The sequence below is a fragment of the Cucurbita pepo genome, chromosome 11 (genome assembly GCF_057944985.1).
Source record: "Cucurbita pepo subsp. pepo isolate OVF chromosome 11, ASM5794498v1, whole genome shotgun sequence".
NCBI lineage: Eukaryota > Viridiplantae > Streptophyta > Magnoliopsida > Cucurbitales > Cucurbitaceae > Cucurbita > Cucurbita pepo.
This window is the reverse complement of record NC_141808.1, coordinates 2,849,710-2,875,101: the sequence shown is the minus strand read 5'-3', so window position 1 is coordinate 2,875,101 and position 25,392 is coordinate 2,849,710. Positions and strand designations below refer to the sequence as shown.

The 25,392-nt window shown below is 38.2% G+C and overlaps 4 protein-coding genes and 1 long non-coding RNA gene across 5 annotated transcripts; 2 read left to right on the top strand and 3 right to left on the bottom strand.

The window, feature by feature from the left end:
- Positions 1-2,088: 2,088 nt before the first annotated feature.
- LOC111805406 (EPIDERMAL PATTERNING FACTOR-like protein 2) lies at positions 2,089-2,607 on the top strand. Its single transcript, XM_023690490.2, has 2 exons — positions 2,089-2,228; positions 2,306-2,607. Exons 1-2 carry the CDS (start codon positions 2,132-2,134, stop codon positions 2,563-2,565), a joined length of 357 nt encoding a protein of 118 aa, XP_023546258.2. The 5' UTR covers positions 2,089-2,131; the 3' UTR covers positions 2,566-2,607.
- Positions 2,608-4,199: 1,592 nt separating this feature from the next.
- LOC111805405 (inositol-tetrakisphosphate 1-kinase 3) lies at positions 4,200-8,290 on the bottom strand. The gene is made up of 10 exons (XM_023690488.2): positions 7,898-8,290; positions 7,299-7,380; positions 7,031-7,063; positions 5,897-6,017; positions 5,710-5,802; positions 5,441-5,560; positions 5,170-5,346; positions 4,991-5,046; positions 4,810-4,894; positions 4,200-4,738 (listed from the first exon to the last, which is right to left on the bottom strand). Exons 1-10 carry the CDS (start codon positions 8,077-8,079, stop codon positions 4,647-4,649), a joined length of 1,041 nt encoding a protein of 346 aa, XP_023546256.1. The 5' UTR covers positions 8,080-8,290; the 3' UTR covers positions 4,200-4,646.
- Positions 8,291-18,610: 10,320 nt separating this feature from the next.
- On the bottom strand, positions 18,611-21,623 carry LOC111805477 (receptor protein-tyrosine kinase CEPR1-like). The gene is made up of 2 exons (XM_023690585.2): positions 19,190-21,623; positions 18,611-19,113 (listed from the first exon to the last, which is right to left on the bottom strand). The coding sequence occupies exons 1-2, from the start codon at positions 21,621-21,623 to the stop codon at positions 18,758-18,760; spliced, it is 2,790 nt and encodes a 929-aa protein (XP_023546353.2). The 3' UTR covers positions 18,611-18,757.
- Positions 20,478-21,831, top strand: LOC111805479 (uncharacterized). The gene is made up of 3 exons (XR_002816675.2): positions 20,478-20,617; positions 20,904-21,073; positions 21,178-21,831. It is a non-coding gene; the product is annotated as an uncharacterized LOC111805479 (long non-coding RNA).
- An 883-nt stretch (positions 21,832-22,714) lies between these two features.
- LOC111805819 (protein ZW2) lies at positions 22,715-23,905 on the bottom strand. The gene has a single exon (XM_023691054.2). It carries the CDS (start codon positions 23,737-23,739, stop codon positions 23,026-23,028), a length of 714 nt encoding a protein of 237 aa, XP_023546822.2. The 5' UTR covers positions 23,740-23,905; the 3' UTR covers positions 22,715-23,025.
- Between the last annotated feature and the right edge of the window lie 1,487 nt (positions 23,906-25,392).

Sequence of the window (25,392 nt, the reverse complement as noted above, 5' to 3'; positions counted from 1 at the left end):
TGTTTGTCTCTTTCATTCTTGGTTTTTTACTGTCTCATTCTTGTTTTTTTACTGTCCGAAAGAGTTCATTTTTCGAGTCTCAAATCTACACCTTCTTACCTTTTTTTCTATCTATAAACTAGAAAGAACGTGAGAAACGTTAATGCAACCCTCTTCGTTGTCAACTAACCAAAACAAATCGTGTTACCGTTAGTCAACGAATGGCTATACGAGTTTATGAGCAATTTAAGAGTTATTCTCGAACTTAAGAGTAAAGCAAAGTGTTCGTTTTGAAGCTTTAGGAACAAAATAGATACTAACCCCAAACTTTACGAGCTAGAAGTGTATTTTGCCCTTTAAAAATTTTAGATAATTACAATCCACATCCTCATCCTCGATTTCTGAAACAAAAATGGAAAAATTCCCGTCCACCCTTGCCTCAACCTTTGCTCAAATGATGAATCTTTGACGTGCAAAGTTTGATACCTCTACCTGTTTGACCGGTTACATATTGCCGTCTTAAAACACGTCTACTAGTGAGAAGTTTCTCCATATTTATAAAGAATGTTTTGTTTCCCTATCCAACCGATATAAGATCTCACAATCCACCCCTTAGGAGTCCAGTGTCCTTGTTAACACACCGTCCAGTGTCTAGCTCTACTCAAATTTTGTGGCGTGAATGTCAAAGAAAAATAGGTCGGTCGTGACATTCGTGTATAATAATAATCGAACTGATATAGACAAAAGGAAAGGAAAGGGGCCAAAGAATATGGCGTGTAGAAATGGAACTGCCAAAGATTGTATGCATTAAAAGAGAAGGAAAAAGGGAAATGGGAGACAAAATGAAGGGAAAACCAAAGGGCATTCACAACGTTGGCTCATCAAACGAGGCTCATGTCCTTCCCCTTTCTTCTTTGCCTTATTGCTTGTACTACCCTTTGCCTTTTATCTTCGTAGAAACCGAGTGTAACGACCCGTTTTTCGAGCGATACGAGCCTTACTTGATGACGTAGAAATAACAAAAAAAACGAGTAAAATTTAAAACATTTAAACCCGGAATGCAATTTGAAATTTGATTAAAATAATGATAAAAAAAATATGAAATACAAACTCGAATAAGTACCTCCACCTCGACCGCTACGTTGAACTCCACTTGAAAAGAAAGTTGAAAAGCAGCTTGTTGATAGTTCGTATTTCGTTATTAAGCCTTATTGATCTTGTTCATATGTTCGGTATCTTATTCTCTTTTGGGGATTCGTTCCACTATTTTCTCTTGGTTCTTGGTCCTATCCGACCTCTCGTCCTCAAAATATTTTTAAGTTCTCTAGATATCTCTATGTCTCCTGGTTAGTAGTTTCTGCTAGTCTCTCATCATTATCATCACCATCATCATATTTTACAGTCCTCGAGGCGCGACCTCAGTATAAATCTCGTAGGGTCATGCATGTCAAGGCTCGACCAACTCTAAGGTGCAACTGTGGACCCCTACTGCTCGTAGCAACTAACAAATTTCCTAATAGTCCCCACACGACACAAATCATATATCATAAAACCATATGTCAATTCTATGGTTATCCAGACCCCTAACAATCGAGTCAGGTTCGCGATTAAAGGTTCATATAACCACATACATCATAAACATATGAAATAGAGACATAACATAGCAATCTAAACATAGACACATAGTCATGAATCTCAATTCATAAGACAACATATACATTTCAATAAACAAACATAATCACATTCAACATGTATCATCTCAACTCATTCTATACTTCATATCATAACTCAACAGTTCATTCCTCGATAAACATGCACCGTATCATCTCAACTCATTCTATACTTTATATTATAACTCAACCGTTTATTCCTCGATAAACATGTACCATAACGTTTACCGTGCTGAGAGGAGAGAGAGAGATAAAAAGTAAAAATGATGGGTCAATTTGAATTATAGAGTGGCCACTCAATCTCTGCTGACTGCAGCTGATACTCTTTTGGTTTGGTACACTTATATTATTCATCTTCCCTCTCTGCTTACCTTTTTTCTGCCACCAAAATTCCCTTTCCTCTGTTCTTATTTAAGCACTTCTTCTTCTTCTTCTGCTTCTTCTCCTTCAACACCCATTACCCTTTGTTCTAAACTGAAAACATGGGCACCACCATCACACTGCAAAGCAAACAAGCCTCAATTTACTTGCTATTCCTCTCTGTTTCCATCTTCATTCATCTCACATCCATGGCTCAAGGTAACCCACATTCATTCATTCATTCATTCTATTCACTTCTCTCCTTGAACAGATGATTGAGGTTTGGCTGCATGCAGGGTTGGTGGAGGGGCAGATGGTGAGGAGTAGCCAAATAGGGTCACGGCCGCCGAGCTGCAGGGGAAGGTGCAAGGCGTGTGGAGGGCGTTGTGAGGCGGTACAAGTACCAGTGGCGGCGCTGCGTGATTCTTCTTCACATCAGAATCAAAGAAAAAGAAGAACAACCCATTTCTCTGCTCTGTCTAGTGAAGATGAGACCTCTAATTACAAGCCTATCAGCTGGAAATGCAAATGTGGGAATTTCATCTTCAACCCATGAATTTTGTTCTTCCATTTTTTTTTTTTTTTTTTTTTTTTTTTTGTGTTTGTTTGAATAAGGATACTAATAATTGGTTGTAAAAATCAAAATCCTTTGGTTCTTGTTCTCTGTTTTTGTTGGGAATGCTTGAATTTCTGTGTTTATTTCCAGGGAAGGGAGGTGATTGGATGGATGGATGAATTATGCAAAGATTTGGGGTTAAAAAGGGGTGATTTTAATGGGATTTTGAAAGTGTTTGAGAAGAGAGAGAGGGGGAGTTATTGTGTTTATGACAGTGATGATGTGGGGGAGGTGAAGATGCAGAGGGAAATGAGGAAGGCAGTGTGGTGTCAGGTGAAATTCAGACAGTTCTGGGTTTCGTATATTACAAGATTTCTGAATCTGTCGATACAATTTCATGGCTGTCTGCTACGGTAAACCCAACAAATCCAATCCCTTTTCCCTTCTCCCTCTGTTGCAGTTCTTCTCTTGTGCTCTGTTGCAGTTCTTCTCTTGTGCTGCTCACCTCTCTTGTTCTTCTTATTCAATAGGGCCGAATAAATACCTAATAAGATTGTCCTTGCTAGCATACTGTCCAATGTCTGACTATGATATCATCGGTAACTGCTCACGGTATTATCATTTTCAGGCTTTTTTTTCCTTTTTAGTTTTCTCTCTCTTATAAAAGAATGTTTCGTTTTCTTCTCCAACCAATGGACGATCTTCATAATCCACTCCCCTTTAGGCCCAGTGTCTTTGCGACGCTGGCACTCGTTCCTCGTTCTCTTCTCCAATCGATGTGGGATCTCACAATCCACCCCCTTCCGGGTTCAGTGTGTTCCTCGTTCTCTTTTGTTTCAATCTCCTTCCCAACGAATGTGAGATCTTCATAATCCTTCCCCCTTTAGGCCCAGCGTCTTCGCGACGCTGGCACTCGTTCCTCGTTCTCTTCTCTAATCGATATGGGATCTCACAATCCACCCCCCTTCAGGGTCCAGTGTCTTCACTAGCACTCATTCCTCGTTCTCTTTTGTTTAATTCTCCTCCCCAACCAATGTGGGATCTCATAATTCACCCTCCTTTAGGTCAAGCGTCTTCGCGACACTGGCACCCATTCCTCATTCTCTCCTCCAATTGATATGGATCTCACAGTACACTCCCCCCTTCAGGGTCCGAGGTCGCTGACACTCGTTCCTCGTTCTCTTTTTCCAACCGATGTGGGATCTCACAATCCACCCACCTTTAGGATTCAGCGTCCTTGTTGTGCTGACACTCGTTCCTCGTTCTCTTCCCCAACCGATTTGAGATCCCACAATCCACCCCCTTTAGGATCCAGCGATGACGCTGACACTCATTCCTCTCTCCTATCGATATGGGATTTCACAACCCACCCCCTTTGAGGCCCAACGTCCTCGCTGGCACTCCTTCGTTTCTCCAATTATGTGAGATCTCATAGAAAATGAGTTCATCAGCATAACTAAAGGCTCATTTCTAACTAACGCCTGTAATATAAAGTTCCATGAACTTCATATTGGTGGAGGGGATCTTGTCTAGAACCCATTCAATTCTCAACCATACACAATCACCCATTTGCAAGAACCTTGCATTACTATAATTGAAATAAGATTTCGATAATCACTTGATGGGAAGAAAGATGTTATAACTTATAAGCGGTTAATTAGTTCCAAAACAAAATTTACATTCCATCCTTGACACTAAATCCATTATTTACCCCAGAAATATTTACAGTCATTCTACCAAAACTACCAACAAAAGCAGCAGCAGGGGCCCCAGAGGAAATTAGTTCAAATTTGAGTTAATTGATGCAAGTAAAAAAGGCATATTTTCACACACCTTCCAAACTGCAAACTCGTCAACTTTGTGAGCGAGCATAACACATTAGATAATGGCTAAAAACCGAAGGGCAGAGATTTAGGTAATCAATTTTGCACGAATGCACCGACTACACCTCTCCCGTCCTTCAGCCAAGTAAAGATTGTACGAGTTCCTCGAATGGCCCTTGCGCGTTTATTCTGGAGATTTGGTTGATATAATCTGGGAAGTACTGAACATGAATGACCGTACGAGTATCAAAGAATTTCTTAGTAAGTTGTTCTCTTCTTGTACTTGCTGTGCACCAGGCCCAACAGGAAATCTGTGAATATGTGTTCATATTCCGGCATTTTCCCATACCCTACAACGAGAACAAGTTTTGATATCAATGATGCAAAATTGGTATCATGTTCATAGAAGATAAACACTTACCAGGGAAGTAGTTGATATCAATGACATAATATTGATCTCTAGTTCCATACTCTCGAATAATATCGAGGTTGAATAAACGAAGCCCCTACACAGATAGCATGACCATATGAACACAATCTACTTTTCCCAACAACACATGATTTGCCCCAAGAAAGATGAGGAAACTGAGCAAAATCCCTACCAGTCTACGCCTGAGTTCCTTTGCTAGTCTCTCTAATAGAGGTCGAGGAGGAAGTTCTGCAGGGGAAAAGTATATACCAAGTTTAAAATGTTTCCAAGTCCTATCACATCTTAAACCTTTCCTCTAAATTATGGACACAATGACCGATCATGAACAAGTTTTGAAATTTGATGACTAACCAGCAACATGAGGATCAAGATCAGCATCATCAGCAGATGCTGCAGCATGAGAAACTCTTGGGAAACGGTAGATGCCAGCATTTTTCAATACCTCCCTCATGCTGACATTTGGTAAAGAAAAACGTCTGACCACTTTTATAGCTTCACCGACGATGAAGACCTTAAACATGACGCCTCCTGGCACGGTGAGTAATTGCAATTCAGAAATAAAATTCACGACTCGAATTATGATGTAACATGGAATAAAGGGAAGTAGGTTAGAATTACTCACCATGGTTGACAAACTCCTGGAGAACAAGAGGAGGCTCAAGCTTTTGGAGGGAGTACTTATCATAAGCTAAAGATAATTGATGGGATTTTTCACTTCCATCAGCAACCAACGGTTTAGCAACTGATGCCAATATGAGACAAAGAATGTAAAGATGAAGCGTAAAAATAAGAGATCAATAATACGGACATATCTAACAAAAATCACTCCCCTAGATTGCCTAAAAGATGACGCCAACGACATAGGGATCAGTATCGCCTAGATATACATACCAAGAGGAAGATTTAGCCCGACCTTCACCACTCCATCAGAAATGGTTGATGCATCTTTCTTTATGACTAATTGTTTTGGAACATCTACTCTACCTGCACAGCAGAAAGGTCCCTCCACATTCAGTACATGTCAGAGAGTAATACCCATATATACGGCGCTCAAGCAACACATATTTCCAATATTTACCATAGGATTCAGATAATTGCATGTCAGCAACAGCCTGGAGCATAGATTGGCGACTGTGTAAATGCTGTATTGCATCCGGAGGATCTAGAACGGTCACTTCTGGGTGTGTTTGCCTGTATTCCTACAAACATATGCAAAGAGGGTAAGAAAAAATTGGAGTTTATGAATTTGGAAATGTTTCGGACATATTTTATGAAACAGTTCTCTTTTAATGCAAATGTTTCCGACATATATATGGTCCATCATGACCAAATCGGCTCCAGTTAAGGTTAGGAAGCCAGAAAAAAAAAAAGATAAATAATAATAATGATTCAGCTTACAAAATGAAAAGATTAGGGTAGTTCTTCCATTCCTTTCATACATCTGCAAAAACATACTGAATCTTCTAATGACATGATATGTAGTAATTAACAACTGATGTTCAAGGGAGGAATGGTCCACGAGAGCAGGAAAACACAACAAAATCGTTCTAAATAATGTAGAATACAATTAAAAGCTAAATCTCATATGATTTCTAACCCGACCCCAAAGAATCAATTGAAAAATGACATTATTTTTCAAAAGAAAAAAAAAAACTCATTATCTACAATCCACAATCTGTTACAGGCAGGGTCTCTTGTAAGTGGAGGTAGACGGTGTATATGGACCCATTTTGAATAATTGCAAGGCTGAAATAGAGAGAATCTTAATATCTGTGAGTTGAAGTAGACTAAATTGAAAATTTGTAGGTTCCATCTTCATCAGTTTAGTCATGTATAAACATTGCTACATCAATGGAACCATGATTTCATGGAAGATCATCTCCTAAAATAAAGGCAACTAAAAATAAAATGTAAGTGGAGTCCTTACAACCATTTTTATATCAATGGAGCCATGACTCAATCATAGAAGATCATGATTCACGACATACGAGAACCAGTCTGCACATTACGCCAGATGTGGTAAGCTTTACATATCAAAGCTAGTCAGTCGGTTAGCCAATGTCAGTGATCATTCAACTCGAACAAAGTGCATAGATGTCGCATTGCCGACAAGTTAGGCATACAATATTACATTCAACAAGGTTTAAATGTCATATAAACACAATTAAAACAGTCAAACTGAAACTACATCGAAAGTCAATAGAGAACCAACCTCGAGAATCTGACGCCACTCTTTTCCTGACAACTGCGTGTAAGAAAAACAAGGACAGAAATAAGTGCTGTGACAAAGAGTTGAAGACCCATAAGCACCGCACAAAACCTACTACAGACAACTGGGCCCCAGCAAATGGTCAAAAGTTTATAAGTTGAAGAAGGCTTATGAATTGTCTTAGAAAGACATAGATGGTCCTATTCCCAAAATCATAAGGTTTATTTCCAGGAAATTCTACCATGGAGGAAAGTTCCAAAAAATGACTAACCTTGTGTAGAACAATGTCAAAAGGACCCTGATCCGACAGAGGTCTGTTTTGATCAATTGCAACGAACAATATACCCTTGTTCCTGCATTTGCCAGCGCAGATTATAAGATAAAAGTAACAATAACTCAATAAACATCGTGATGGGAGACTAATGATAGCGTAATCGATCGAATCCATTTCTTCTTTTTTAATAAAACATATCTTAGAATTTTATTTTCAGGTCCCAATCTTAATTGCAGCCTAAGAATCCACAGAAAATAAAAAAATGCAAGTTGATTTATAATATCGTTCTCGATTGCGAAATCTTTGGAACCTTCTGATCTTTGGAACAATCTTAATTGCAGGCAAAGGAAAACGACGTAAGTGGCTCTGGAATATTCCTCGGTGAAACAGCAGCCGGAAAAACAATTCATACATTCCTAAAATAAGAAGAAGAAGAAAAGGAAAAAACGAACAGCCCCTCCGCAGAAATCAAAATCGCATCGCATCGCATTCCAAGGTTTCAAAACAAAAACAACGCAAGAATAAACGATCAAACCAAACCAAACCAAACCAAATCAAATCAAAACAAAAAAAACATGGCGGAGTCTGGATTATACCTAGCCAATCCTTCAAGCTTAGGCTTCATAAAACTCTTGGTCTTCTTGGAGGTAAGAGCATAGCCAACAACAACCACCTTCCTCTGGTGCGCATTCGAATACCTAGACTGGAGCGACACCGTTTCCTCCATTTCAGACACGTCTTCGTCGGCGGTGTAAGGCAAATCCTCCTTCAACCTCATAATCTCCTCCTCCAATAATTTCACCGCCTGCAAATCGAACCACAAGAGGACCAAACAAAAACAGAAAGAACCACAGAAAATGCAGGGGATGGATTAAGGAGCTGCAGAATAATTCCAATGGCGGTAGAAAATAGAAAACGAAACGTCACGAGTAGCAGAGAAGGAGGTAAGGCCGGTAACCGGAGATGAGTTATTTTTGCACAGATTTTGGGTAGGAGTTTCACAATATATATAGACAAATAAATAAATAAATAAATATAAATAAAAATAAAAAGAATGGTTTTTCTAGCTGTACTGTTTTTTTTCTTTTTTAGTGAGTTTAAAAATATATATTTATTATTAAATAATTAATTAACTAACCGCTGTGGTCAGTTTTTCCCGTTACAAATTCTCTTAGCGTTCCGCCAAGTTTAGGCAAATCCATGGCGGTTTGCTGTTACTAACGTTTTTTTTTTTTTTTTTTTTTTTTTTTTTAATTCTAAATTTTATACACCAATAATAATATATTTATATATATAATTTCTATTCTTCTTATTTTCATTTTTTCTATTTAGGTCAGATCAATAGGATTGGTTGGTTGGCTGGAAGTTCCGCTCCAAAGAAGAACGCAATGAATTGAATTGTGAATGATTAGGAAGGACTGGACCTCTCTGTTTATGGAGGGTACCGAGCCCATCGAATACATAGAACAATCAAGCTCGAATTTCCGTGATGGAAAGGAAGAATGTGGACAAATGGAACCAAAGAGGAGCTCTCCACAGCTCTCCGTGCTTAGTGCAATCTACATTGGATTCTTAGATCATGAAGAAGGTGTCCCTGTCGAAGTTGTTATGATTATGTTGTTACGGTAAGAAACTCAAATGGTTCGATCGAGCACGTGGAACCACTAGCTTTGAAATTTGAATTTTGTCCTCTATGGGTAGAATTTGATTCTCGAGTTTTAACAAAATTACTCCTTCGTCGATGAACCGTGACTCATTGTAGAAATTATTCGAGATGTACTTAAGTTGTGACGTTTAATTTCTCGTGTCTAAAATTTAATTTTGATCAATTGAAATATAGGGTTAAATCTAAAAATAAATGTTGCAAATTATATGAGATGGCTTTCCAATGTTAAAAGGATAAGGGTGAATTTAGTAATTTCCCATTATTTGAAAATATATAATATTATTATTCCCCATTTTTAGCATTCATTAAAGAGCATTAACCATCGTATCATTATTCTTAAATTAGGAATATTTTTACTTTTCAAATAATTTATACTTTTTTTTTTAACTATTTAAGATTCTAAAAAAGTATTTAATTTTCAATTATAAAATGAAAAAAACATGTTATTATTGAATATATATATATATAAACCTTAAAATCAGTAAAAAAAAATAATGGATAGAAGAGGATAAATATTTAATATAATTTTCAAAGCCAAGATATTAAATTAATTTAAATTAATTTTTATTTTGGATAATGCTCCAATAAAATATTATATTAATATTCATTAAATTATATAAAAATTAAAAATTAAATTTGGCCACACCCACAAAATAAATAAATGTAGATAAACATTGCAAAAGAGACCAATATATATATATATAATATGATATGAGTATGAGTGGTCTTAAAAGACAACATTATTTTAATTAGTCACTATCATGTAATTAATAATAGTAATAACAATAATGTCCCAACTCTTAGTGGTGATCTTTGTATATATCTTAAAATTGCTTATCGATGTAGCGAATAGTATCTAGGAATCGAAATTTAGATTGGCTCGGACATTTATTGCATCTTCTGTAATATGACTACGTTACTTACTTCTCGTTGCTAAAAGTAAAAACTATCCCTACAAACCAATACGAGTCATTCCAGCATAATTTGTTTTCGTTCACATGTTTCCTAGTAAAATTACATAGAAACTGCTCCTCTACACGTGATTTTGAAGTTATTATAACTGAGCCACCTTGTTAGTACGAGCAGTAATTTTCATTTTTTTTTTTTTTTTTGTCTTTTTTGGTTATTTTATTTTTAGGATGGATGGTTTCAGTTCATAACATTTGGAAGGTTGTTACACGAGAAATTACTTTATTTCATTTCATGATATCACAAAATTCTTAAATTCTTTTTCGGGACGAATGAAAAAAAGGTAAAAAAAAGTAGTAAAAGATTTCCCACGTTGAGAAAATGTGTGGTTGTTCGTCCCCCCATGGTGTGGCGCTGCGCAAAGCCACAACTTTATGGCACAATGGGCATGTGTGTTATACTTTGATAAGTGAGAGAATAAGTTGAAGATGTGACGAAGGCTAATTGATACTTTGATTGTTTGTTGTGCTCGTGTTGATGAGTAGATATAAAAAAATTTATTTTCTAATAAATTTCTATAGCTTCACTCTCGTCGTGGCCATCGTTGATAGCCACAAACCACCAATGACTATGGGTGACCATGCAGTACCTCCAACGACTAGGACTAAGGATCAATGGTCAACGATTGGGACTGGGGACTGGTGATCAATGACCACTTCGGTCATGATCACCAAAGTGGTTGTTAATTACTAGTTGTTGGCCATTGATCATTGATGATCGAGACCAGGGACCAAGGATCGAAACTAGCAACCGACAACTTGTGGTCGATAATTAGGATTATCGATTGAAACAAAGGACATGTGACTTGCGATCACTTCATCAATTGGGTGTTGGTGACTAGGGATCGAGTCCAACAACTAACAAAGATTGAGGACCGGTGATCGACGACTAGGACCAAGGATAAATGATTAGCATCAACTTCGGCAACTAGCAGTCGACAACAATCACCTACAAACAACTCCTTGATGGCCACCTACCCCTAATTGGTGGCCAACGACCGAGACTCGAGTCTGGTGACCGGTGACCAGCCTTGCAAAGGTCGATTGGTTTCAATCGCCAATCACTGGTCGCATGGTCCTAGTCATTGTTACCTTTCTATGATCTTATTTGCTAATCCCTAGTCTCATCGCAAGCCACTAATAGTCAGTTTTGGTCGTTGGTCACTGTTCCCCAATCTCGATCGCTAGCCACCTATCTCCAACGACCAAGATTGGCAACCAACGATTGGGAATCGAGGCTAGTGACTAACAATCACTAGCCACATCCAACAACCAACTCTAGCAACCACTCAAACGGATCATAATGTTTAATACTCGTCTTTTACATTGAATCTAACCTGAATAGAAGCATTTTTAATAGAGCAAACCAATCCAAAACGTAACCGAACAGTTCATTCAAAGAAATATTTAAAACAAAATGCACTTCTTTCATAGCAACAGTCAGGTTCATGTCAAAATGAAAGGGAAAAAAAAGTAGTTCCAAGTGCTTTGGTTTTTCCCTTTTTCTTTTGAAAAAGATGGTTGTAAACAATAATCAAACACAAAAGTTGTGATGGTGAAAAGCATTCCCAAACATAAATTCAATATAATGCTTCTTACCCTTTTATGATATGCTCATGTTGCTTGGTTGGAGTATCCGCCTGGCCACCAATGATACTCAACACTGATAAATACAACCCAGCATGCTTCATCACCAAGCAAAAGAAAAGGGCAACCAGATCTCCAAGAACAACATTCTTGAATAATTAATGGCTAAAAGATGGTGTTCATTTCATCTCCCCCAACTTTTTCCCTTTCTTTGGCTAAAAGTTGATTGATAATGGTGTCACGTATGATAATTCAACCCATTTCTCTCTTTGCATTTGCATCTCATCTTCAATTCACACACAAACACCTTATGTCACCCACCCTCCACATCCGTTGGGGTGGAGAACCTCTCCAACAGACGCGTTGCACGTTTTTAAAACCTTGAGGGGAAATCATTCCCTCAAGTGAAAGCCCAGAGAGAACAATATTTGCTAGCGGTGGGCTTGAGCTGTTACAAATGGTATAAGAGCTCAACACCAGACGATGTGCCAGTGAAAAGGCTGAACCTCGAAGGGGATAGACATGAGATGGTGTACCAGTAAGGACGCTGGACCTCGAAGAAGGGTGGATTGGGGAGTCCCACATTGATTGGAGAAGGGAACGATTGTACGTGAGAAGGCTGAGCCTCAAAGGGAATGGATACAAGGCAGTGTGCCAACAAAGATGCCAGATCTCGAAAAGGGGTGGATTGGGGAATTCCACATCAATTGGAGAAAGGAACGATTGCCAGCGAGGACGCCATCCCCTAAAAGAGTAGATTGTGAGATCTTACATCGATTAAGAAGGAGAACCAAACATTCTTTCAAGAGCGTGACACATTCATCTTTTTCTCGCAGCAAAAGTTGACGCCCAATTCCTCCTACGCATTTCGTCGAACAGGTGGTGGGCAGTCCACAATCGTCCCCACCAGCACCCCCACCACCAACTGCCCCTTCTATACCCTAAAGCGTTATCAAATGTCAGTGCCTGAGAAGACTTGGCCGCGCCGGCGACGGCTTCGCCGGAGCCCCGCCGGCATTGAGAAGTCGGAAACTCGCAAGAATTAGAAGATTGAAGTTGTTTCTATGCCTGGTGGAATCGGACAGAAAATGAAATTCCGTCTGCATCCACCGCCGTCCGCCGCACCGAACTTTTCTCTGATCCGTCAATTCTGTGTATCGGTCCCCAGCGGCCGAGAGACAGTCGTAGATAAGTTTGTCTTTTTGTTTGGGACAAAATAGGAAAGGATGCCACGTAAGAAGATGACAAAAGGGAGTACCTATCTACCGTACAACTCATTTTATAATAATTATTACTTTTAATATTAATTAATTTCATAATTTTATCTGATATTTTTAGGAGATGTGACATATTAATTATATTATATTAACCCAAGTGAGATTAATTTGGTAGCTTTTATTTATTTATTTTTAATATGGGAAGTGGAATTACTTTGAAAAATAAATCCACTAATCTATCATCCCATCTCTATCATTTTTTTATTATTTTAATTAAAATAATAATATAAATTTAGATTTACACGTGTAAAAATTTTAATTTTATGTTTGATAAATTTTTAATATATTAAAAAGATTTAAAAATTAACTCTGATTCAAGTTCTTTTCGGTGATGATTAGTCACTCTGTTTGTTAGCTGAGAATAAATGTAAACTACGAAACCAAGTCTTTTTTTCTCTCATACTTGTTGGCATTCGAAACGAAACTAGAACCAGGGCCTCAAAATGGGGACTATTATTGCTATTACTGTTCAAGCTCATGTAGGCCAAGTAACGAACGAATTGATTATCAGCGTATAAGTAAAGACAACAGTGTCAAAGTACCACAGTAGGCTCGTGGTTCTCGCAAAGGAAACCACAATGTCACAATAGGTAAGCTACAATGTCATAATAGGTAACGAGTGATGTATGCAATAACATAGAATAGACCAAATAACTAAATGACACGTTTAGCCCTATGAATCGGCTTAATAAGAGTCAGTCATTGAAGATTAGAAGGGCATTTCAGTAATTGACTAAGCTTCGCCGCTGAACTCGAATTAGGTATTAAGTTAGCGACTTCTAATAATAATATTTATTATTATTTAATTCCCACGTCATAATGGGCTTTGGTTGACTTTGTATTCGGCCCACCATTTTTTAAATTTTTTGGATAAAAGTGTTCTTCTGTTAACTATAAACAACACCAGCCCAATAAAGGCCCACTACGACCCACCTTCGGCCCATAACGAACGGCCCAACAAGTTTTCTGGATAGGCCCAAGCGAGAACATTCAATAAATAATAATTTCTTTTTATGAAAAAATAAAATAAAATAATGGGAATTTTCATACGAGATCCGGAAATCTCTTCTTAGCATACGCGTTTTAAAACTGTGAGACTGACGGCAATACATAACGATTTGAATATAGTTCAGTGTTGCTTCATTCAGATCAACTTGTGCTCACACCAACGGTCAGACAGTATAAAATTGAAACATTATGAAGCTCGAGAATTAGGTAGGTAGCAGGTTAACGAGTACGGGAATTGAATTTAAAATTTTATAAATATATTTTTTTATATATAAATGGGGGAGAGATAGTTGAGAACACAGTAGTGTGAACACATTGTGTGTATAATTGATATTACTTTATGGTGCACATCACATGTGTTGGTTTTTATTTCATGAATTAAACCCCACAACCCATTCCAAATCCATTATTTTCAAAAGCATTTCACATGCAATAATTATAAATAAATAAATAAATATTTATTTATTTATATTTAATTTAATTTAAATGCATTAAAAAAAATATTAATAAATTTATTTGTAATGCATTCCAAGTATAATGTCACCAAATACCATTATGTGAATTATTATTAGGTGATGAGAATGTTTAGCCCACAGTCTTTTAGTGCTTTTTTTTTTTTTTTTAATTTTATTTTTTAATGGAATACATAATTATTGCCTCTATATATATAAAATTAAAAATATTTGACAGTGGTGTGTTGACTTGTGAATGTTTGATATTTGAACTTTATAAGATTTTAGTTATTAATGTAACATGGAATTTGAATAAGTTTTATTTTTTAAAAAATAAGAAAAAAGAAAAACAACTCGATAATCCAATCCATGAATTGACTTTCCTCTCCCTCTCTCAAGGCATCATAAGTGTTAGACGAACACGACTCTCCACAATGGTATGATATTGTCCACTTTGAGCATAAGCTCTCATCTCCTTCATATTCAGCCTTGAGATAATCCCAGATTTCTTTTGCTGTTTTGAGGGACATTATTCGCATGAAGATCATTTCAGATACAGCGGCAAATAGGCAAGCTTTTGCCTTTGATTTCCTTGTCTTCTTTTCCTTCTGTAATTTGATTTGTGCTACAGTAGGATTTGCTGGAAGCAGAGGGACCTCGTAATCCTCTTCTATTGCTTCCCAAAGATCCAAGGCCTCCAAATAAGTCTCCATACGAACTGCCCACATTTGATAATTGTCTCCATCGAAGACTGGTGGTGCAACAGCTGAAAAACTTGATTCTCCCATTTTGATCTCACAGATCCCTTAAGAAGATAGCTCTGATACCAATTGTGGAGAGTCGTGTTCGTCTAACATGGTATCAGAGCTATCTTCTTAAGGGATCTGTGAGATCAAAATGGGAGAATCAAGTTTTTCAGCTGTTGCACCACCAGTCTTCGATGGAGACAATTATCAAATGTGGGCAGTTCGTATGGAGACTTATTTGGAGGCCTTGGATCTTTGGGAAGCAATAGAAGAGGATTACGAGGTCCCTCTGCTTCCAGCAAATCCTACTGTAGCACAAATCAAATTACAGAAGGAAAAGAAGACAAGGAAATCAAAGGCAAAAGCTTGCCTATTTGCCGCTGTATCTGAAATGATCTTCATGCGAATAATGTCCCTCAAAACAGCAAAAGAAATCTGGGATTATCTCAAGGCTGAATATGAAGGAGATGAGAGCTTATGCTCAAAGTGGACAATATCATACCATTGTGGAGAGTCGTGTGATATTGTCCACTTTGAGCATAATCTTCTCATCAATTATTCAATAAATCCCTCTTTCACTAACAATAAGCAAAGCCATGAGAGCTTATGCTCAAAGTGGACAATATCATACCATTGTGGAGAGTCGTGTTCGTCTAACATGGTATCAGAGCCATGCCCTAAACTTAGTCGTGCCAATAGATTGATAAATCCTCAAATCCTCAAATATCGAACAAAGAACTCCTAAAGAAAAGGAGCCAAGCCCCTCCTCGAAGGCAGTCAAAAATGACTAAGACTCCAAAGGAGTCGAGCCTCGATTAAGGGGAGGCGCACTTTGTTCGAGGGGAGGTGTTGGATGATGGAAGTCCCACATCGACTAATTTAGGGAATGATCATGGGTTTATAAGTGAGGAATACTAACTCCATTGGTATGAGGCCTTTTGGGGAAGCCCAAAGCAAAGCCATGAGAGCTTATGCTCAAAGTGGACAATATCATACCATTGTGGAGAGTCGTGTTCGTCTAACAATAAGAACCCCCTATTTTTCCGAAGCACTATCCTATATGTTGTTCCAGAGTCATGTAGAACAGATGTTAGCAATGTATAGCGGTCAAATAGGATCATTTTCTGCTTGAGACAAGACATACAGACCCTTTACTCAGTCGGAACAGGCAGCAATGAGACAGACAGACCTTCTTCAATCAATCAGAAGGGAATGACTCAGAAATAAAATATTGGGTTGGGTTGTGAATTCTATTCGAGTTGTTTAGGTCATCAACCCAACTCGGGTTAATCTAAAAGATTTTTATAACCTAATTCAAGCTGTTACCCAACTGGGTACGGTCAACTTTAAATCTCAAAAAAAAAAAAAAAAAAAAAAAAAAAAAAAAATAAAAGTATATATTTTTTTTAATATTTATATGAGGATGAATATTTAATAATAGATATTGTAAAAAGATTGGAAAGTGTAGTAGCTATAAGAGACAAAGATGCAATAATTAAAGATTTGGTTCTAAAACTGTTCCTTTTGGTCAATGGTGGTTTTAAATTTTAATGGACTCTCCACCTTGGCAATGGCAACAGATGCCTCCATCAAAACATGTTTCGACGCTTCTCGACGCTAAGCTTTAGGACGTCGGGAAAGGTAATGCATTTTGGACGAGCGTAGAGAAATCCCAAATTCAATTTTCGTTCGTTCTTCTAAACGTTCATGAACGAACCATAGCTTGATTTTGAGTAGATATATAATGACCCGTTATCTTGCGGTTTAAAGAGTAATTCGTCTTTGGATTTTAATTCAATCGAATTGAAATCTAACATAACGTTGATTCTTATAAAGCAATGTCTACTTTAAAAAAATGTAAGAAATTCACGTAAGATTCGTGATTTAAATGGCTTATAGTTTGAAGACTATCTTCACAGACCAACACAATAACTATATATATATATATATTTAATATGAAACCAGTCTCATGATATAATTTCGGTTCATTCATGTATTTCTTTTTTAGCCATAAATATCTATTTAAATTAGAGACGAGAACCTAGTTCAGTGTTTCACGGCTCTAAAATTATTGGTTACATACAAATCATTTCAAGCCTCTCAAGTCTAATCACTAGGACGCGTAGGCTGGCTAGGGTTTTACTTTTCTTAATAATTGAAGCACTTTTTGGTTTACAATGATTAGTTTTATTTATTTATTTATTTTTAGTTATTTAAAAAGAATTAAATAAGGAAAATCTTATGATGGGTCGGATCATTTATCGTCACAAAGAAAAACAAATGGGTTGTATCGTGAAAGCATATATGAGCTGATAAACTTGATTGTCTGAGAGGAGTAGGCTCGGTTGATGAGAACAAGACGACCTGTGTGAGATTAGAGCATTAGAGTTTCTAGTAATGCTGATCACCGGATAGGTTGGATGGTGACGACAAAGGAAGCCCTACCTTGGTTCATCCTTCTGTTATACATTAACAGCAACAGTCTTACCCGAACGAGCTGAGCTCAAAGAAGCACAACGAAAAGCTATCACCTTTTACTTTCGGGTATCAATAGAATTGAAAGTACCACATAAAAAGATGCATTGAAAGTGGGGAATTGAATCCTTGAGAAGACAATCATGGCTATAACTAAATTATTTGAACCAAAAAGGGATATCATTGGCCAATCACCATCTTCCACCTCACCTCTCTCAAGATCTTATCTTTGAATTCTAGGACTTCTTTTTAGAAAGGAATCTTTTTTGACAATTTTAAAGGAAGAGACCATCAACAATTGTTTATTATGTGTTAAATCTTTCAATTTCATCCTTTTCTATCCACTTATCGAGTTCAATTATTTGTATTATCACGAGAAAAAAAAAACCCTAATTCGTTTAGTTCGATTGATGTAATCTTCTTTTACGACACGGAAAGAAAGATTAGGTATATCTACCGAGAATTTTAAAAGGAATTTTGTCTTATATGAATTATTACCGTTTATGCTAAGATACCCTGATGTTTATCCGTTCAATAATCTGTGAGATGAGAGATTTAAATGTTCGTTTTTTTCTTTTTTCAGATGGGTTTTGAATACCCTTTTGAAATCGTTATCGGTTTTTAAATTTTTGTATGGGTTCCCTCGTTAATTATACGAAAAGCTTTGAACTTTGACATGTGCACTAAAAGGAAGAAGAAAGTATAATATAAGAAGCTGAAAGTAACAACGTTTATCGTACGAGTGAAAGAGAGTAACTTTATATTCATTGAAACATCATAGATTCAAATCAACCGAAATCGTTGTAATTAAAATAAAATGAAATAAAAAGCACTTATCTTATCATATATTATAACTAATTCATACATAAAAGGGGAAAAAGGGTTCATCCCTTAGACTTTGGACTCAAAAAGAGTACTTTATTTGAGTGACATCATAGGTATCTCTTATTGGGTTCGTCGTTAGTCGTTCGTTCATAAATTTTTGTATGCGATATCATATCGGAGAGGTGATTACTTGGTCCACTGTTCTTTAAGATTCCCTCGTTAATTACACGAAAAGCTTTGAACTTTAACATCAGCATTGAAAGGAAGAATCAAAGGTAACAACACTCAAAAGGGAAGAAAAAATGTTGTCAAACGAGTAAAAGAGAACAAATTTTATATCCACGGAAAGATCAGACGTTCGAATCATTTACTCCAAATGATTATCGTATCATATATTATAATTAATTCATACATAAAAAAGGGAAAAAAGGGTTCATCCTTAGATTTTGGACTCAAAAAGGGTACTTTATTTGAGTGACATCATACGTATCTTCGCCCTTTTTGACCTCTTGGAGAAGCTGAACCACCTCTCCCATGGCGGGTCGGAGCGCTGGATTCTTGTAAGTGCAGCGAATGGCGATCCTCAAGGCCTTAATCATCTCATCCATGAACAACCCTTTTAATCTCTTGTCAAGAATCTCAAGAACCCCTTCTTTTGTGTCCATTTTATTCGAAACCCAGAACACAATGTTCTTGTTCTCGCCGTACTCCGCCGCAATCGGCGTCTTCCCGGTGATCAGCTCCATTAACACCACCCCAAAGCTATACACGTCGCTCTTCGTTGTCTCCTTCGATGAATATGCATATTCTGTGATTTGTTCTGAGAAATTAAACGAAATCGATAATGGGGTTTGCTGAAATTAGGAATCGATTGAGGAACTTACCGGGAGCTAAGTAGCCGTATGTTCCGGCGATTACAGAGTTCGTTGAACCTTTGGTTCCTTGAAGAACTTTGGCTATGCCGAAATCTGCTACTTTGGGTTCGTAATTTCCATCTAATAGAATGTTTGTGGTTTTGATGTCTCTGTGGATTACGGGCGGCGAGAGATCGTGGTGGAGATAGGCGAGGGCTTGCGCGATCCCCACCGCGATGCGGCGGCGCGTCGGCCAATCGAGATAAACCCACCCTTTATGAAGGGCGTCCCATAGGTTTCCGTTTGGGATGTATTCGTAAACCAGAAGGCTGCAATTTCGACCGGAAAAGTAGCTGTGGAGTTTCACGATGTTCTTATGTCTGATAGTTTCTAGGGTTTCGACCTCTGTTTTCAATTCCTTGTCGAAGAAATGTTTCGTTCTTCGATTCCATAGTCTTTTCACGGCGACGATTTCTCCGTGTCCGAGTTCGATTTTGTAAACCGTTCCCGATCCGCCATGGCCGATGATGTTCTTTTCCGCCATGGATTCGAGAATCCTGTTTTGGTCGAAGCTCTGTTTATGGAAGAACGACGAACAGAGGGTTTCTTCGTTTTCGATCTCTGGTGATTTTCTTCGTTTTAGAAACAGAACGGCGCCGGTGAAGAAAATAAGCAACGGAATTACGATTACCCAGATGAAATCTAGACGTTTTTTCAAGGAAATTTGTGAACAAATGGGGAATTTCTGATCCGATGAAATGAAATACGCCGGTGGAAGACAGAGATTTGGGTTGCCGGAGAAGCTATCGGCTAACCCTTGTTTGATCAAAGACATCGGAATCGGACCGGAAAGTTGATTGTTCGAGAAATTCAAGGAACTTGGGAACAATTTACCCAAACTTTCTGGGATTTTCCCGGATAAACGATTGTTTGAGAGATCAAGAACATTGAGGGATTTTAACGATGTCAATGAACTAGGGATTGAAGAATTCAATTGGTTTCCTTGTAACATCACCAAATTTAGCTTCTTCAGGCTACCAATCTGCGGCGGCACTGCGCCGGAGAGAAGATTGTTACTAAGATCTAGCTTCACCAGATTGGTGGCTGCTGAAATCTCCGGCGGGATAACTCCAGAAATCCTGTTTTTTTGTAAGAACAATTCCGACAAGTTTCTAGCCTGTGAGATTGAATTTGAAATGGAACCAGTGAGGTTATTATGAGCAACATCAATGATTGAAACATGGGGGAGACCAAGAACACCTTCAGGAATTGCTCCGACCAGCTGATTGAAACTAATTCTAAACCTTAAAAGTGACCGGCATTCAGCAAAACTCGCCGGAATTTCTCCGGAAAGGCTGTTTTGAAGAACAAGAAAGTAGAGCAATTCCCCTCCTCTGCATATATCCAATGGCAATGCCCCCGACAGGCGATTCTCCGACAAGTCGACGACGACCATAGGTGAGAACTTCCCCAACTTTTGTGGAATCTGTCCTGTAAGAAAATTGTCATAAAGTGATAGCATAGTTAGTGTTGTTGAGTTAGCTAATACACTTGGAATCTCTCCTGTTAGGCTATTGTTGTAAATCTGTAGAACTTTAAGCTTAGGGAGTTTGCATATAGATTCCGGAATCTCCCCTGTCAAAAGGTTCACCGACATGTCGACGTCGACGAGCTCGGTTAGATTTCCGAGCTCTTCTGGTATGTTTCCTGTGAGTTCATTGTAATAGAGTTCAAGTTGTTGCAGGTTCTTGAGCAAGGAGATTTCTTTTGGAATCTCTCCCTTGAGAAAGTTCCCACTTAGTTCGAGATCAATAAGCGACGTCATATTCCCGATCGATCGAGGGATTTCTCCGTCCAACATACATGTTGTCAACACCATAGATTTCAGCTTCTTCAATCTAGAGATCTTCTCAGGTAATTTCCATAAGTTGAGATTATAATTCTCGTTGAAATTCAGTATCTCGAGATTAACAAGGTCGAAAACCGACATGGGGAAATCTCCGGTGAACGAATTGTAGGAGAGGTCGAGTACACGGAGTTGTTTCATTTGCGATAAGTCCGGGATTGTTCCATTGAGATATAGAGAACTCATGTCAAGCTCTTGAATGAGAGAGCAGTTGGTGATTCCTGAGGGAAAACGCCCCGACAATCCGGTATCAGCGAGGCGAAGAACTCTGAGTGATGGCAGGTAAGAGCATACATCGTCCGGGAAGGTACCGGAGAGAGGGTGGCCGGAGATATCGATCCGAACGACGTGACCACGGTCATTGCAGCGGATTCCAGTGAAGTTGCAGAAGGATTTTCCTTGTGAAAGATCCCAATTGGAGAGGAGGTCACCTGAGGCAGTTGTTTGCATGAGAAGGAAGAACTGGGACTGGTTGGCTATGGCGGCAGTAAGAGCTTGAGAAGAAGCCATGGAGGAAGTGAAGAACAGAAGAAGAAAGAAGGCTGAGTGGAAAGCCATGGCTGATAATGGAGAAGGAAGGTGAGAGGAAAACTTAAATAAAAAGGAAAAGGTGCAAAGAAAAGTAGTAGATGATACACATAGCTTTGTATAAAGAAACTTTATGTTTATACTCCCCCACTATGTGTTGCTGTTGCTGTGGAGAATCTATGAACCCGGGTATCAGTCCAGCTCATCGTTAGTAGATATTGTCTCTTTTGACTTGTTACGTATCGTTGTCCGTCTCATAGTTTTAAACTGCGTTTGTTGGGGAGAGGTTTCCACACCCTTATAAGAAATGCTTCGATGTGCGATCTAACAATCCATCCCCTTGAGAGTCTAGTGTCCTTGTTGGCATATTGCTCAGCTCAAACTCATTGCTGGTAGATATTGTCAGTTGGGTATTGCTATCAGTCTCACGGTTTTAAAACGCGTATCTTAAAAAGAGGTTTGTATACCCTTACAAGGAATGTTTCGTTCTGTTCTTCAATCGATGTGGGGTCTCACAATTCACTTTCCTTGAAGGCACGACGTTATTGCTGGTATTGGTGTTTGGCTTTGGTACCATTTGTAAGAGCTGAAGCCTACTGCTATCAAATATTGTCTGCTTTGGCTTGTTACGTATCGTCGTCAGCCTCACAGTTTTAATACGCGTTTGCTAGGGAGAAGTTTCTACACCCTTACAAGAAATGCTTCATTCCCTTCACCAACCAATGTGAGATCTTGCTGGCACATCGCTTGGTGCTTGGTTATGGTACCATTTGTAACAGCTCAAGCCCACCGCTGCCAAATACTGTTCGTTATGTAATATCATTAGCCTTTTTGTTTTAAAACCCGTCTGCTAGGGAGAGGTTTTCACACTCTTATGAAAAATGTTTAGCCGTGGGTCAATTAGCAGCCCATATTCCTAAAAAAAATGACTGAATAGCAAAAGAAATGGATGGAATTCAATTTAATATTCAAGTGTTCATTCTAAAGTTGAGTCTAAAATTCTTATTCCAAGTTTCCTTTTATTCTCTTTTGTTACTTTTTTTTTCTTCCTCGAATATTGACAGACTAACAACGAATCATTTTTTGTCGTGTAATTGTAACTTTGAAATAGGTTCTAGGACTTGAGATCAAACTAATGAGTATTATTGATGAACGAGACAGAACTTCGAATCGTAAACTCATACACATAGTAATGATGAACAAGACAGAACTTCGAATCATAGACTCGTACATATGTTGTTGAACTAAAAACGACTTTGAATCGTAGACTCATACACATATTGTTGAACTAAAAACGACTTGAAAAACTAAATTTAAGACACTTGCATTAGGAACTTTGACTTTCACTTTCCCCTAGAGAATCAAAGCATTTAAGCTCACTTATTTTTATTTCATTGGTTCGCACATTCAAAGCTACCAAATTGGCGGCGATTCATGTTGTTCTTCTTCCCTGCACATCCCTCTGCACGCCCCACCGCCTTATTCGCAGCTGAAACTCCGTCGCCGCCGCTAAAAGCCTCACCGTCTGATCGGTCTTCAAAATCTCCATAACCCTTTTCATCGTCGACCCACGAAGCAAATCGGCGCTATCAAAAACACCCAACATCCCAATTTTCAGTTCCTCAATCGCATTCTCCATTTCACAAATCTCTCCGTCCACAAGCCTCCCGGCTCGCCGTGCGAGCCCCACAATCGGCGGCGCTGCAACCGTCTCCTGCAAACTAGCGAGTGCCTCCGTCAAATCCCTCTCCTTCCGCCTTACCTCCGCCTTCAGCTCCTCCACTCTTATAACCTGAACCGCCGTCAAATCCTTCACCGCCCCATCCACTAACCGGAACACGATCGAAGGCTTAAACCCAGAAATCCAAAGCAGAGTCCTCTCGTAAGAACTCAACCACGGCGCTGAAAACACCCTGAACACATCTTCTCCGGCCGCCTTGGAAATCTCCTCATGGTAATTCTGGTAATGCGCCAAAACTTGATTGATTACTCCCAATTGCTTCTCCTCCTCGTGTTCTTCGATTTGCAATACATGGAGAAGCTCCTTGAGAAACTCCCGTTGTCTCGTGAGCCATATCTCGTAAAAATTCCCGAAATTTTCGATTGCAGAAGCAGAGTGTACCATCGACCTTGATGGGTTCGACATGGTTTGTCACGGCGGCGCCACTCTGCCAATCCCCGGATGGGGTAGTGGAGGAAAGGGAGAGGGAGGGAATTATTTATAGACTGGCAGATTAGTAGTGGTGGTGGTGTTGCCGCCATTGTTGATTTCCTTGAAAGAAAAGAAGCGAAAACAGAGGAGGTTGCTTCGTTGGCAGGACTACAGAGCTGCGGCGGTGGCAGCGGCTGACGTGGACAGCCACATTGGCAGTGGAATTTGAAGGGTCCAGGTTGATGGCATTAGAAAAAGGTAGTGTCCAGTGTCCAGGCTGCAGCTGGGGTGTATACGTGGCAGTGTGGATCGACATGTGATGCAATAAACTTAGTACGGGCGGTTTCATTCTCTGTATCTGTTCCATCTCTAGATTCGTCTTCCTGCTAATGTTCTCCAAATACTTAATTTACTTTCCATTATTTATTTTTTTTATTTTTTTTTATCATTAAAAAAATATTCCATTTTTATTTAATATTTTGATATTTAAGAAGAGAGAAAAAAAAATCAACAAATAAGATAATTGAGAGTGTATTTAAGTAAAAAATTAAAATTAAAAAAGATAATAAACTGTCCAGCGAGATTCGGGTCGACAGTCACAATTGCCCCATGAAGACTCACTTTCGCTACGGCTCTAATGGGTCCCTTAACCAAGCCACTGCCTATGAGTCACCGACTCATTCTTCAACAGGCACACGGTCACAATCCTGGTCTCCTCCCACTGTTTGGAAGCTTACGGTTTCATGTTCTATTTCACTCTCCGATGGGGTTCTTTTCACCCTTTTCTCACGGTACTACTTCACTATCGGTCACCCAGGAGTATTTAGCCTTGAAAGGTGGTCCTTGCTGATTCACACTGGATTCCACGTGCCCCATGCTACTCGGGTCGAGTCATAAGTTGAAATAGATGAGTATCGTTTATGGATATTTTTTTTAACACGATATTAACAGTTTTAGTCCTATATTATTAGGGATATTTTTAATGAAATTTTATTAATAGTTTTTTTTTTTTTAAATATATAATATATATTGTTATTAATTTAGCTAATAGTGTAAAAATATTATTTATAATATAAAAAAAAAAGTAAAATTAGCAAAAATATGATTGGTTAATGATTATTATTTAATTCTTATTTATGGGACGCGTGTAGAAATATTGTTGCCAGATAGGCGTACATGTTTTTTTATGTTAATAATTTAAAACATTGGGAAACAATATCATGGGAACTTGAAAATCATGTGTAGTATTTAGTTTTTTATTTTTAAATTTTTAATTCGTGTTTGAAGGCGTTGGCGTATGGTATCTATTTGGTCCAGTTTCAACCTCCATAGGGTCCTTCGATTTTCCTAAGGTATTACTGTATTTTACGTCATATTCTCGTTTTAATTTATTAATAAATTTCCCGAGTAATCAGGAATGGTATCGAATCGTTGAGATTATTAAATTCGACTGATATTTTGGTTAGTAACAAATAGTATTATTATATCTAAAAATTGTGTTCATATTCTCGATCTATCTTTGAATTCAAACAAAATTCAAAAATTGACTTAGTTCGTTGTACGTGACTAGAAATTTTTTCTTTCTCGTTGTTTAAACTATCAATGAAATTTAGGAAGCTTCCTATGTCTCGATGTTCGTAATCACCT